Source organism: Lathyrus oleraceus, chromosome 5, assembly GCF_024323335.1.
Source record: "Lathyrus oleraceus cultivar Zhongwan6 chromosome 5, CAAS_Psat_ZW6_1.0, whole genome shotgun sequence".
NCBI classification, from domain to species: Eukaryota; Viridiplantae; Streptophyta; class Magnoliopsida; order Fabales; family Fabaceae; genus Lathyrus; species Lathyrus oleraceus.
The window spans coordinates 196689003-196703496 of record NC_066583.1 but is presented as its reverse complement, the minus strand read 5'-3'; the positions used below and the strand labels follow the sequence as shown (position 1 = coordinate 196703496).

Here is a 14494-nt window from a genome sequence, read left to right as displayed (position 1 = left end):
ATTATATAGATATAGATATATATATATATATATAGATATATACTATAGAGATATATATATATCTATATTATATATATATATATAGATAGATATATTATATATATATATCTATTATAGATATATATATACTATATATACTATATATATATACTATATATATCTATATATATATCATATATATATATCTATATATATCTATATATATATATATATATATATATATTATATATATAATATACTATATATATATATATATAGTCCTCCCTTGAGGGATGTCGGTCTTTTTTGCCTATAAACTCGACCACGTAGAGCCTGACTTGAAGTGTCTTGGAGCGTGGTAAATGACTCATTCTTTTAATATAGAAGGCATGGATTTAGTCATTCAATGAGTCTTGATATCAGGATTGTCTCGAACTATTTGGAGGTTCTGTTCTAATTTTAAAATTGGTCCCTAGTAAAAAGGATTGTCTTTTATTTAAGCAAAATTTTAGGTGGATATTCACTTTGAATTAAATTATTTTATTATATCCCCTAACTTTTTTTCATTTGTGTCATCTCTGAATCATTCCTGAACATATTTTCCATTTTTCTTTCGTTCATTTATCTCTCTAGATATTTAAGATTTTGCAAAGGCACGCATACACTAAATCACTTCTTCAATTTTCAACTACATTGAATTCTCTGTAATAATCTTTGTGATATTTCAACCAAAGAACTTGTATTTGTTTATTTAATTCTATCTATGCATGACTCTTCTTCTATGATAAATGTGTTTTTTTTTTGTACTTTTTTTTTTTTGGATGTTCTCCCGAGAACCCAGTTGGTTTTTCATTTAAAAATTTAAAAATTTATATTTTGGGATGATATTTTATTTTGAAATTTTTAAATGTTCTTTAAATAAAACTACGATATGACCTCAAAATTTTATTACAATTAATTTAATAACATGAAAATGTCGAATTAATAAGAAAAATTATAAAAATTAAAAATATTGTGTTAGGTTAGGATAACCTTAATTCAAAAAAAAAAAATTTTAATTATTAATTAATTTATTATCGATATAATCAAAAATAATAATTATAAATAATACTAATATTGTCAATTTAATATATTATTATAAAATAAAATTTAATAATATATATTTTTATATAAGAAAACCATCAATAATTATGTATTATATCTTATCATAAAATTTTCATAATAAATACGTATAATAATTCTTTAACTATTTAATTATAAAAAAATAAAGAATTTAATTGGTATGCATAGCTATTGTAAAGATTTTTTACACGGTAATCACAATCACTTAGATTTAATTGAAATACACTGACAGTGTAAAAAGATTTTACACATAATCATAGACGTTGGAGGTTGAAACAATTTTGACTTTTATTTTAAAAATTTATAAAGTAATGCAAACGGGTGATGGTGATGAATCGATAGTGTAAAATTTTTTACACTGACAGTGTTTAGTAATTAATCTCTATATATTTGAAAGATTTGATTTTTATTTTAACCATTTAAAAATTAATACGGATGATTGTGACCAAAATCAAACACTCGACCTCGACGTGAAAGCCAAATGCTCCTCCGCTGGGCTACAAGAATATATTAAACAATAGTATTTTTAACCTATGATTTACATATTATTTACATAATAGTCTTTATATTGTAATTTATAAAGTCAATGACACAAAAAATTTAGGTTCCATTTTTTTTCCAAAAAAATTTATTCTATTTGAAATTGTTCATAGGAATGGCAATTTGACTCATCTAACCGCAAAAATGGGTACGCGCATGGGTTCGAGTAATTATCCATAAAAAATAGATACGGGTGCGGGTATGGGCAACTTGGTACCCAGCTCGCCTCATACCCGCACACTATATATTTATTTTATTTTATTTTTATAAATTTTAGTTTATATTATTATATAAAAATGTATGTCTATCAATTATAAAACTTATATGAATGTTAACCCATTACATATTTAATATAAGTGTTTGTTTATTTCAATAATAAATTGTTTGAAATTTTTTTAATATTTTTAAAAACTTAAAATTATATGATATTTTATAATTGATTCATTTATTTTTAATATGAATGCGGATCACGGGTACGGGTATGCGTACTTACATACTCATAGGGTATGGGTGCTAACTTTGGCACTCAAGCGGGTATGGGCTCGGACACGGGGATTTTTTCAAATCGCAGGTATGGGGATGGGTATTATAGTACCCTACCCAAACTCTGTTCATTGTCATTCCTAATTGCTCGACTTCCTGTAAAGTAGATTCGTTGGTGGTGGAAACGTGACTGGTGAATATATGTAGGATGATGTGGCAAACTCATTCTCATGTCTTAATTCTGCTCATTTTTCTTTTAGACCTTTTTCATTATATTTATGAGATAATTGAGGGCTACCTAATGAACTTGCTTAATAATATGCCGGTTCATATGTATATATAAATGTGTTTGAATACCATGATGGTTTAAACTAATTTTTTATATGAATTCAACCAAATTTAATATGTATATCCATTTTTTTAATTCAAATATAATACATAATTTTAATTCTTTTTAAATTTTCAACCTAACATACAATTCCTCACCTAACTGCTTTCATCACTTATATGTCTCATCAAATTTAAGGTTGTTCAAGATCAGTCGATTGTTGTTCATGATTTGGATTTTCGACTATTTTCTCTAATGGCTCAATAACTGTCTCCCCAACTAGATTTTCAGTTGTTGGTTGTTGTGATGGCGAATTTGATAGAGGATGGTTGGATGTCAGGACCTCATAAACATCTGAGGCATTTTTTATTAGAAGAGTAATATCATGAATATGAATCTCCTATAAAGAAGATAGAAGTGGATTAACATTATGATTTGTTTGATGTACATGGAAAAGAATATATGGATAAAACTCAAAGTACCTTGGACATCTAATGCATGGGACTTGAATCCTCACTCTCTGAACGCTCATCAAGAGTAGGTTGTCTTTGTCGATTTATTTTCTTTTGAGTTAGCTGAGGACCTTCTTCTTCTTCATCATCAATATTAAGAGTCAACTTTCTTTTGGGTTTCTCTTGTGTACTAGCCTTTTTAACTCGAATTTTCTACTTTTTGGCTTTTGAGGTTTTTCAACTTTGTCTTTCCAGATGCTCCAATATTTTGGAGGTATAGGTTAAGTAGAAACCTCTTCACTTTCATCACTTTTATCATTATCTTCGACTTTGTTATCTTTTTCTTGAACTCTTATATCAAACTGGAACATTTAGATTATTAGTTTAATAGTTGAGTTAAAGAGATAAAAGATGCTAATAGAGGTTTAAGTTTGGTTGAACCTAAGTTCCTTCACTATCGAGGGCAACGGGAGGTGTCTCTTGTCTGGTCCTTTTTCGACCTGGGGTAGCAGGGGAGCCATTTCCCCTTTTTTGACTCTGAAATACAAAAGAAAAGATAAAGAAAAAGTAGGGAACTTAACATCAAGAGAGTAAGAGAGCAATGGATTAGAAAATATACTTGTTTTTTCTCTTTTTCTTGGCCAAGTACTGGGCAAACTCCTCACTTGCTTCAGCTAATCCAGATTTCTTCTTTTTTTGCCCTTTCGGAGGAACGAGAGCTCGAGCTATAAAATTTCGACACAAATAAATAATATGAACACAAAAGAGGAGTTAGTGAATTTTAAGAGTCTTTTTATCTCACCTTCTAGAATGGTGGATCTGGCTCAAACGTGTTCGAGATCTACTCTTAAAGGTCTTGGATAATTGTGTATGTGATACTTAGTCAAAATTACTCTCTGTGCAGGCTTTTTCAATTCATTTTCTAGGACTGACAAAGATCCAAAAGGACACCATTTTGGAAGTGGCAGCTGAAAAACTAAGTCAAGTTCACAAGTTAGTAATGGTGAAAATTTCAAAAGATGAAATTACAAAGAAAACTCATATATATCTTTGACGTAAGAAGGAAAATTGAGTTTTTGAATTTTTTCAATAATTTTTTGTTTTAAAGAAAGAGTCGCCTCAAAGATATTTTGACTAAGTTTACAAGGATTATACACAACTTCTAAATGATTTTCAAAAGCTCGAATCTCATTGATGTGCGTACCACCACTTTTCTTGGTATGTTTATGCAGAGAGGAAAAAGCGTCAGTCAGACGTTTCAGCGGAATTGAGTGATCCACAACAACATCATTATGATATGTTGTACACCACTATTTTAATTCTTTTGTACAAAGGTTAGAAGCTTCAAATTCGAATGAGCTCTAATTAATGAATATTTGGGCATGAACGTTTAAACACGCTTTGTAGTATCTCTCTGTCAGTGTGGTATTAGCCAAGAATATTTCATCTTCATTGGTAAAAAGTGATCTTGGTAAAAACTGGCTAAAACCAAATTGTCTAGTCACCAAATTTGACGAAAAACTAACAAGCTCTAAGTCAGTTTCCCCATAAAAATTCTAGTCGATAGGATAGTAGGTTTAAGGAAAGCTACCCAGATGTCAAGAGCTTCAGACTGATTTTCAGGTGAAGAAGTTGGAAACACTCTTATGAATAAATATGATTCATGGCTTTGATCGACAAATCGTGCCATAAAACAAACGAATGGGCACAATCCAAGTACATAAAGAAATATTTTATGAAGGTTTCTTTAGTCGATAAGTTAGCATCTTCTGGAGTTAACAAAATGAGCCTAATGCCATCGACTTGTCTTGACATGTCAAGTGGAACATCAACCTTTAGAGAAGGCTCAAAAGTGGCACTAAGCCAGTTGCAAGAGCCAAATGGGACCAGAAATCAGGAGATTTTCTTCAGAAATGGAAATGTTTTTTAGTTCTAGGGAGGCAAGTCTAAAGATTCATAAATACTACCCAAGATCAATCTGCTGAGACATGCATTTTCCCCTCATAAATCGGGATTGTTAAAGATATGAACTTCTTAGCTATTTGAGGAGAACTAGAAAATAAACAAAAAGAGATAACTAGAGGGTGAGCAAAGCAATATGCTCGTTGTAACAACCCATTTTTTTTAGTATTGAATTATTATACTATTATTATTATAATTTTAATTTAATTATGTGGAGTGTTAATTAATTAATTGGTGTATTAATTCATTATCTAGTGGATATGAGAAATAATTAAATAATTGAATTAATTAATTAACTTGGTTGCATAGTGAGTTGTTAATTATTTGAATTTAAATAGAGGTATTTAAATATTAGGTATTACTGGGCCTAGTGATTAAATTAGATGATTTAAGCCCAACTAGAATACTATTATAAATAGTAAGAGTGAAGGAAGTGAGAATTAGAATTCACTTGAGCACTGAAGGCAATAGAGAAAGAGGAGAGGAAAAGCGAGAGGAGTCAAGGTTTCCATCAAATTGACAAGGTAAGGGGGAAATCCTTATCATTGTGGGTTAGTATGATTGGGTCAATGGGTAGGAACATGTTTTAGGTTGAAATCCTTAATTGGCATGGTTTGAAATTATTAGGTCTTGATAAATACTCTTGAATTGTGATGATTAAATTATGCTAAAACTGTGAATGAATATATAATTGGATGAGTCAATGCTCTGGTCATGTAACACTGGGTAGATTAGTGGTATTGAACTCATATCTTATTTTGATATGCTTTATGTCATTAATTGTTTTATTTTATTTGAAGTGATTATTGAGAGATGATCATGGTATGGGACATGGATCATATTATGAAATACATGAGTATTCTTTATTTTCCGCTGCGAACGCATATTGCTTGAATATTCATGATGAGTGAAATGTGTTATTTTGAATGACCAGGTGTATTGTTGGTTTTTGAAAGTTTAAGTTTCGAAAACGTCGATGTGACGCCCTTTTCTTTATATGCGTGCTTATTTACTCTGATTATATGCTAAATAATTTGGGTAGAAAAAGGGGTGTTACACTCGTAGTCATAGACTTCCTCAGTTTGGTCATGGTAGTCTCTTATATAGGCATTGAAGAAAGAATGGTCGAAGGAGAAACTAGGTTTAATTTTGTTCCTAATAGTGGGGTCGAAAGTTTCCTCTGTTGGTCGAAGACCATTAATGGCAGCAACATCGAAAAGTGTGAGGGTTATCATCCCACAACAAAGCTGGAATGTATTAATCAAACCTTCCCAAAATTAAAGAGCAAAGATGACCATATTGGCATTATACTTTAGTCTAATTCTTGATAGTTAAATTAGGTCAAAGATGTCTAGATATTGCAAAAAAATCCTTTCTCCTTTTCCACCATATCCAACCAACTGATATAGGGTTCATTGGTAATGTAAAAAGAAGAACGGAATACACAATGGGGTTGTTCCATGAACCCCGACTCAAAGCTTTTATCCTCAAATGTACGAGATTTACAGTAGGATAAAAAAGTAAAGATATTGTTCAATTTAGCAGATTTTGTAGACGATTTAGATAAAGGCCCCGAGAATACATGAACACTACCTCCAATAAACAAGGAAGTCAATATCTGATAAGTTCAAATTATGGTTTTTTTCTTTCTTTATTGGTGGTTCTGAAACCATAGGTACGATCATTAGAATAGATAAGATCTTGAATATCAACAGCATAAAGGATTGAAAGTTACTTCATTATACCAGAAAAATAAGCCACTTTTTTCTAAAACTTGAATAGAAAATGAAAATAGAGGTCGCAGAAAATAAGAGTTGGAATTCTAAGGGTTCATAAGAGATAGAAATGTGGTAATGCGGAAGAAAGAAGTTATATAACTGTTGGAGTCATTAATTTTGTTTTGAATCATTACTAATTAATATTTTTTATTTTATTTTATTTAATGTGATTAATTTTTATGACTTACGATGACTTTGAAATTGAAAATCAAAAGCCATAATGTACCTGTACATGCACATTATTGATATGATAGCTAACTAATAGAAGTTATGATGACATATTACTCAATCCGTGTCTTTTGAAGTGTCATTTTTTGATTTTTTACCCATACCAAGGAAGCTAATCATTATTATTACTTTTCAAATCATAATTCTTTTTTTACCTATAATACCTTTAATTATTTATTACATTCACTTTACTTTTTCTCTCTCTGCAATCATTATCTATGGATAATTTTGATAAAATTGCAATTAATACTACCTTGAACTTTACAAGTGACAATTAAAAAAAAATAAAAAAATTTCAAAGAAGTAACACTTATAAAAGAACGGAAGGAGTAATAATTTATTAAAAAGAAGTCATATTTCTGTCCTACTAAAATGGTTTTTTTTATGGGCATTTGTTAGTCTAAAATTTTTAACTTAGCATTTTCTACAAGAATGTGAGATACTAACAATGAAGTTTTCGAAAACCAGCTAGACGTGAAAACACATCGAAAGACAAAATCCACATGGCCAAATATGCGTCAAATTTGTGTCAAATTTCATTTCTATAATAGTGGTTGGCATGTGTGTCTCACTTTTAATTCAATCATTTTTCATTCAATTATTTTACCATAGTACTTTTGCAATTATTCTTTGAACTTTTATAATACTCTAAATTCAAACATAAAAGGAGTAATACAATTTTTTCAAACATTTAGCACAAATTATCCTTTAGAAGTTTTTAAGTTTGATCTTGCATATAAATTTAAATTCGTGATTGTTTTCTAAAAACACCATTTAACGCATTCTTAATAGTATATAGCTATTTGAATTTCAAAAAGATAAATAAAACGATGGCATTCATTGATATAACTCACTAATTCAAATAAAATATCGACCTAAACACTTCTTTTCGCAAAAAAAGTCTAATTACAAGTATATAACTGAATTATCCTCATGCAACTTTGCATTTTCAGTCAAAAAATAAATAAATGTTTTGATATTCATCAAAATCACAGCCACAGCGCAGGCGTAGTTTTGATATTCAAAAGTATGGTTTATGCTAAATTGCGGCTTATTATGATTCTTTCAAGCTCACCGTCAATCCAAACATACACCATACACCGAATATAAGTTGCCGTCTAAACTGTCAAATAACATAATGTACTATGATAACTTACATTAGAGAGCATTGCATTCAACATTGTTAGGACAACGAATATGCAGCCAAATGACACCATGGTAATATATATGTGCAGAGTAATAATCTTCGACTGCACAAGAAAAACATGCATCAGGCATCACCCAGGCAAGTGAATAGCCCCAAACCAAAACGGTGCAAGTCATTGATGGATCCATTGACATGCGATGACCTCAAGTGACAGATTTATGAAGAGTGATAACCTCAAGTGACAGACTTAGCGAAGCTCTTCAGCATTAAACTTAGTCCAAGCTTCCTGTTTCAAGATCAGAAAGAATACAATATATAAAAGAAGCGCCCAGGTATATTATGTATCAATTAAAAATTTGAGAAAAGTAAGTTGGATATTTTCCTCATAAAAATTTGATTGAGCAGTAGAAGGGGAGATTTATATGTTCAGATAAACGGTGGTGATTAGTGTAAACCAAGCTAGCAGTAGCTCAATAGAATTATATGCAGTATTACATAGCTGAGGCAGAATTGCGACATTTACGCGAAAGGATGAATAGAAAGTATGATTTTCCAGCTAAAAGCATAGCAATTTTTCAGAATTACTATTTGACAAGGTACCTTAAGGATGTCAAAAACCTTCTCCGCGGTATATTTTTGTTCAAGATTAGCACCTTTCTGTTGGACTTTATCAGGGTGAATACATAATGTGGCTTTTCTATACACTTTTTTCACTGAAGTTGAAGTGATCATGTCCGTCAAAGACACTGGTTGCCACCCATAATCTGCCGAAAGAACCTGAATATAAATTCGAAGGTTAGAAGTGTGGAACAAAACAAATGCTTCAGGATATGGAAAAAAAATTTAATTATTATTTATCACATAGGCAACAAAAGACATGTGAGAAGGTACACTATCTTCCTGATAAATGAGATCTTAGTAATGACTGAGAGATTTATCAAGGAAAAAGCATCCAGTTAACAATAAATAAACTGTACAATAGCACAATCAAAGGTACATTTGTTTTCGAGAAGTTTTTAATAATTCTTACCCCCTTAACAGAAGAAATGTACAGTTGGAATTGACGGGCAACAATAAAACTTTATGTCACAACTCAATCAACAATAACATATTCCGTTTATTCTACCATGTTGGTTTACACAATTGCATACAATTTAAACACAAATATGATCAACAACTTATACAACACATGAATTGAAAATAAAAAAAATTCTAAAAAATTCCATTTATATCTTCATTTTCCATTTCTTTAATATCTTATACTGGATTTTAAATCCTTCTGCCCAAGCATTCAAAGGGAATATTCAGAGCCTAGGTTTCAAATGTTATCTGGCACAGACATCCAAACAACCTGATGTTTCTTATTTCCTTTTCAATAAACCTTATTACCTTATGATGGTAAGAATCCAAATCAGACTACAGGGTTAAATTGGTCAATGTAATAGCCTAAAGTGAAATTAAGTATTAACAATTATAACAATAATGGTAAGAAACCATACAGTTTGCAATGATGACAGCAATGCCCGCATATTGCCTTCTTTTCCTGCAGCCCACCTCTTTATCTGAACATCCACAGTCTCAGCTATTCGCTGCAAATTAAAATCAATGCCGCACTAAGAAATAGGGAAAATATTCAAATTTAAAAAGAACTAGGGAAAATTAAATTAGGATTATCCTTGGCAATAAACCGTGATCCAAATAAAAACACTACAAAAGCTTACACGTCTCTCTTCTTGCTCCATCTTGGATTGAAGGTCACGCTGGTTCATATCAGCCACTGCTTTCAACTGGAACCATGACAGTCAAAAGAGCAAAATTGTCCCATGAGAAATAATGTCAATATAAATCTGTAATGCCAGTGTCCAGAATAACCTATTAAGGTAACATTATGTGCTTTGAGTTCAAGATTAAAGATGAATTAGCTAAATATCCAATATCCAATGCCGAGTCTTCGTATAGATCATTAAGCTTAATATTCATCAAGCCAATCATTTTAGAAAATTAATATAATATCACAAAAAATGTTGATAGAAATATGACACTCAATTTGCAACGATGAGTCCCCCTGCCTTATTAATAGAAATTCTGAAAAATGAGCAAGATAATACACACCGCTCGCTCTTGTGTTCTCTGGTGGCGTCCCAATCTCGCTTTTCTCCTTTCTTCAGTTTCACCTTCCATTTCCTCAAATTCCGATGATGGGGAAGCTTTTGCAACAAAAAGAAAACAAAATGATAGGTTGACAATAAAATGATTTCACTGTAATAGAAATCAGTAGATTTAAACAACTTACCGCCAAATATCAATGACAAGTCATCAAATGATGTTGTGGGTGAAGATTTCTTTGCATTGGCTGGGGATCGTGATGGCACTCTTTGTGATCCATCATGTTTTTCTTTATTGTTTACTTGGCGATCAAACATATGATCCTATACAGTTTATCAGCAAAAAATATTGAATATAGTCTTTCAATGTGGCAATATCTTTGATATTATTATATGGAGAATGCTAACAAGTGCCTTAGGACATTGTTTAAAAAATCAAAAGAAATAAGTTTATTACATTGAGAAATGTTCAACTTGTATTTTCAAGTTAAACTTTCCCTTTATGGACTTCTTAAGCAATGTCTTTAGAGCACTCGTTAACAAGACCTTTTAACTTTTACCATAGTTGTTGTCCTTGACTTTGGTACACTGTTTGATCGAGAGCCCATGCTGAAAAAGGATTCAAGATCATCCGCACCATTTGATTGATTCACTTTTGTAGCCGGAGATTCTTTATCTTTGTTTGTCTTAGCCGCTGAGTTTTTCTTAATCTCACCAGTGTTGGTATTCGCCCTTCTACTAGCATTACTCTGCACCCGGCCCATGGCAAAGTTCTCAAGCTCATCTATTGATGATATACTTGGGTTGTTAACTACATCAAAAAATGATATCAGAAGATCGCATAGGTCAGTAATAAAAAAGATGACTATTCACGTCTTCTAGCTCAAGTATTTGAAAAAATATTTACTTGAGTTTGAAGCATTCCCCGACGGTGGAGGCCTCAAAAATGGGGAGGGACTGGAGCTGCCACTTGTAGCTTTGGAACTATTCTTACTCATTTGTTCTAATGAGTCCAGGAATGATCCTGAAGATGTTTCGTCTAAAGTCTCAAATACTAAAAATGGATCATCATGAGATGTAGCAGTTGGTTTTTGAGGAAGCTTTGTCTCAATGCTTGTTTTCCTGGAAGAAGAAAAAAACATTAAGTAATTAAACAATAGGGAAGGATGGTGACTATCAATAAAAAGGTAAGAGAAAATGTATACTGTTGTTTGTAATTCAATCGATAAACAACTTAAAGATACAAAAGATACTTAGAAATGAAGTAGAAAGAATTACAAAGATACTTCTGAATAGTACTATTAACAACGAGAAGCATGCATTGGTAGCTTCATATATACCACACTAGGAACAATGACTTGGTCCAAGTTCAGAATCATCTGAATTTCTATACACATTTGGAACGAGGAGACAAAGGTTGGGTATTCAAATAAAGCATGGCTGGAAACATGAAGAAACAAATCAACACCAAATTCATAATTAACCTAACAAAGTATAGCTATCCCAGAAATATGAGCCACATGTGATCAATCTAAATATGTCTATGACATCATGCACAAAGTATTCTTGTTCAAAACATGAGAATATAAACAAGGCCAAAGTAATTGCGGCATCGATGATGCATCTTAAGAGGGTAAGACTCAATGCTCATATCCAACTTACACAATGTATTTGATTTTCTCTAACACCATCCAAAGCTTGCAACGAGCATGTACAGAGTACTGTATCTTGTATTTTTTTTTCAAATGGCAAATTATTAGTGGTTAGTTGTTAGTATATATATGTACACCCTTGTCAGGGTTTGAACCATGTTACTCCAATCCTTCTAACCCTTAATTCAACTGTTTCAAGTCAGTTGAGATATCCCTCTCACCCATAATAATACTGTAGCTGTATGCAGATAAGTTCATCACTAAAAAGTTATATCATCCTAATTTCTTGCTTTTCCAACTTAGTGGGATAAGGCTTAGTTGTTCGTAATTTCTTGCTTTTACGACAGGCATCGAATTCTTGTATCATTGCAAAAATAAAAACGGGTTAAAACTTAAAAGGATTTAGTTGAGTAAAATAGGTAAATTCAGTTCCACATTAATTCCAGAGTTTATGAATGAATTAGAGCTAGTTCTTAAATCCATAAAACAGATATCATACTAGTTCTTTAACCTAGTCAACCATACATTCCGTCAAAACTAACATCATTTAAATCATCATAAATTTTAGAATCATCTCTCAATATAAAAAGAAGAAAAGTAATCAGAAACTGAAGACAAAATTCCATACCCGTTATTGGAAACGCTGCTACCACCAAATCCAGCCATCAAATCATCAAAATCAGGCGATTTGTTCACCGAACTTTTGTTGCTGGTAGCATGCAATCCACCAATCTTACCAAGCAAATCATCAACACCAACACTTTTTTCATTCACTCCACCGAATATATCATCTACATAAACCTGCGACGACGAGGAAGTCGAAACCGACTGAGTCAAACCACCGAATATCGGATCATAGTCAAGGCTAACACCCTTGCCGACATTCGATTTGGTGTTCCCATTTCCACCAAAGATCTCGTCAATGCCATTGTCAAAACCTCCCGAACGCTGCGTTTTGACACCGCTGTTCCCGAAAACACCGTAATCGAAATCGAAAGATGAATACTGGGGAGATCCGGATCCGTTTTGCGGCGAAGTGGTTCCGAATGAGCGGGAGGCAGAATCGGCGGCGGTTGTCGGTGCGGATCGCTTGGAGGAAGCCATTGGAGCCGATTTACCTTGCGGTTTCAAGCCGAATCGTTCGGTCAATACACCGAATTCGTCCATGATTGAATTGAGGATAGAATGAAAATTGGAAATGAAATAATGGAAAAAAAATGATAATAGAGATGAAAAATGTGAGGGTGGAAGTGGAAATGGAGGTGAAAAAATGTGTGGGGTTTAGTGTTGTGGCGGGAATCGTGTGGAAAAGAATGAGATGGATGAAAGTTAGTTAGGGAAATATAGGATGAAAGGTTGATAAGGATCCTTTGTTTCCTTTGTCTATTTGTGTCTGAGAGAGAGAGAAGAGGCTTTCTTTCTTCACTACTCCGCTGGGTGGTGGCGGTGCTTGTTTTCTTCCTGGCACTCACTGTAATAGTAGTGACCAAGCACGCACAATCCAACGCGGTATTGCTTACAAATAATTTCGCCTCGAGTGTATTTCTTGTTTTTACTTACACTTTTACACATTTCTCTATTTTTTTTTTTTAATATTATTTCGCATTATGCTTTACTTGCATGATTGAAACGTGGTGGTCGGGAAAATGAAATCACTCTAGAACATTACGCTTTCAAAACATCCGTGATCGGTTGGAGGATCCAAAAAAAATATATAAATTGTTTTCTAGATATTACAGAATTCAAAGTTTTTTTTAAGATAGGTTGAGTAATTAATAATTAATGTAGTTGGATAATGGATATATTAATTATTTAATAAATATAAAATCTTTTATTTTATAAATAAAATTAAAGTATAAAATATTAATTTTAAATTTGAACTCTACGATCTTAATTTAACAGTTAATCCTTTGAATACGTTAATGTGTAGTATTGCGTGTGATAAAAAAGAAAATATTCATTTGCGTAACATCGATGAATTAAAGAAATGGATATCATATTTATTTATATAAATTATGAAAATAAAATTCTATTTGATTCTTTATTTTAATTAAAATAAATGTGTGAAAAGAAGATCAAGATGTTTGCTCTAGTTAAGATTAAAAGATTTTAAGTTTTATTGAATAATTTATTCGAGATCAAAGATTGCTTGTGGATCAAGGTACAAATAGGTTATTTGTTGTCTATAAGCTAAGTGCTCAATCATACTTCATCTAAAACTATTTATTTTTTTAAAATATTGCACAAGTCTTTTGAAATTGCATTTGAACTTAGTAAATTTTTAAAATACTTTTTGTGGGAATCTATTGAATGGGATGTGCAATCGATTGTCATTCTAAATTTCAACGAAAATTTCAAATTCAAACTTGTGACAACCGATTGAATGAGATGTGCAATCGATTGTCATGGTGCAACTTTTTTATATTATTTCTTGAAGCAATAGATTGTGAGGATAGTGCAATCGATTGTCACTGATAAAACTTTATAAAAAAAAGTTGATTGTTCTTAATACACTTTCATGGCACTTGTTCATTACATGTTTACCAAAACAATGCATGATTAGAGTTTTTGTTTGAAATGCTCCATTTTTCAAAATTTAATCCCAATATACCCCCTTTTGAAAAAAAAATCCCAGTCTACCCCCTTTTGTAGTTGGGCCTCGTCACTTGATCTGACGAGGGGGTGCTGAAAGATATTTTGCCTCATGGGCTCGGCAAA

The 14494-nt window shown here is 31.8% G+C and overlaps 1 protein-coding gene across 2 annotated transcripts; it reads right to left on the bottom strand.

Annotated features, from left to right (window-relative positions):
- Window positions 1-7729: 7729 nt before the first annotated feature.
- Window positions 7730-13328, bottom strand: LOC127082770 (auxilin-related protein 2). 2 transcript variants are annotated; one of them, XM_051023008.1, is made up of 10 exons: window positions 12405-13328; window positions 11032-11246; window positions 10685-10935; window positions 10313-10448; window positions 10132-10226; window positions 9741-9806; window positions 9519-9608; window positions 8620-8796; window positions 8253-8305; window positions 7730-8122 (listed from the first exon to the last, which is right to left on the bottom strand). In XM_051023008.1, the coding sequence occupies exons 1-9, from the start codon at window positions 12941-12943 to the stop codon at window positions 8267-8269; spliced, it is 1608 nt and encodes a 535-aa protein (XP_050878965.1). In that variant the 5' UTR covers window positions 12944-13328; the 3' UTR covers window positions 7730-8122; window positions 8253-8266. The 2 variants fall into 2 exon arrangements, with proteins under 2 accessions (XP_050878965.1, XP_050878964.1); XM_051023007.1 differs by having other exon boundaries at window positions 7730-8305; window positions 12405-13326.
- Window positions 13329-14494: the final 1166 nt, after the last annotated feature.

Excerpts from the sequence above, each read along its gene's own strand:
- LOC127082770 (XM_051023008.1), bottom strand. The coding sequence starts at position 12,943 with ATGGACGAATTCGGTGTATTGACCGAACGATTCGGCTTGAAACCGCAA. Across the intron at positions 11,247-12,404 it reads AGCAGCGTTTCCAATAACGG|GAAAACAAGCATTGAGACAA; the intron begins GTATGGAATTTT and ends TTCTTCTTCCAG. Across the intron at positions 8,797-9,518 it reads TGCTGTCATCATTGCAAACT|GTTCTTTCGGCAGATTATGG; the intron begins GTATGGTTTCTT and ends ATTTATATTCAG.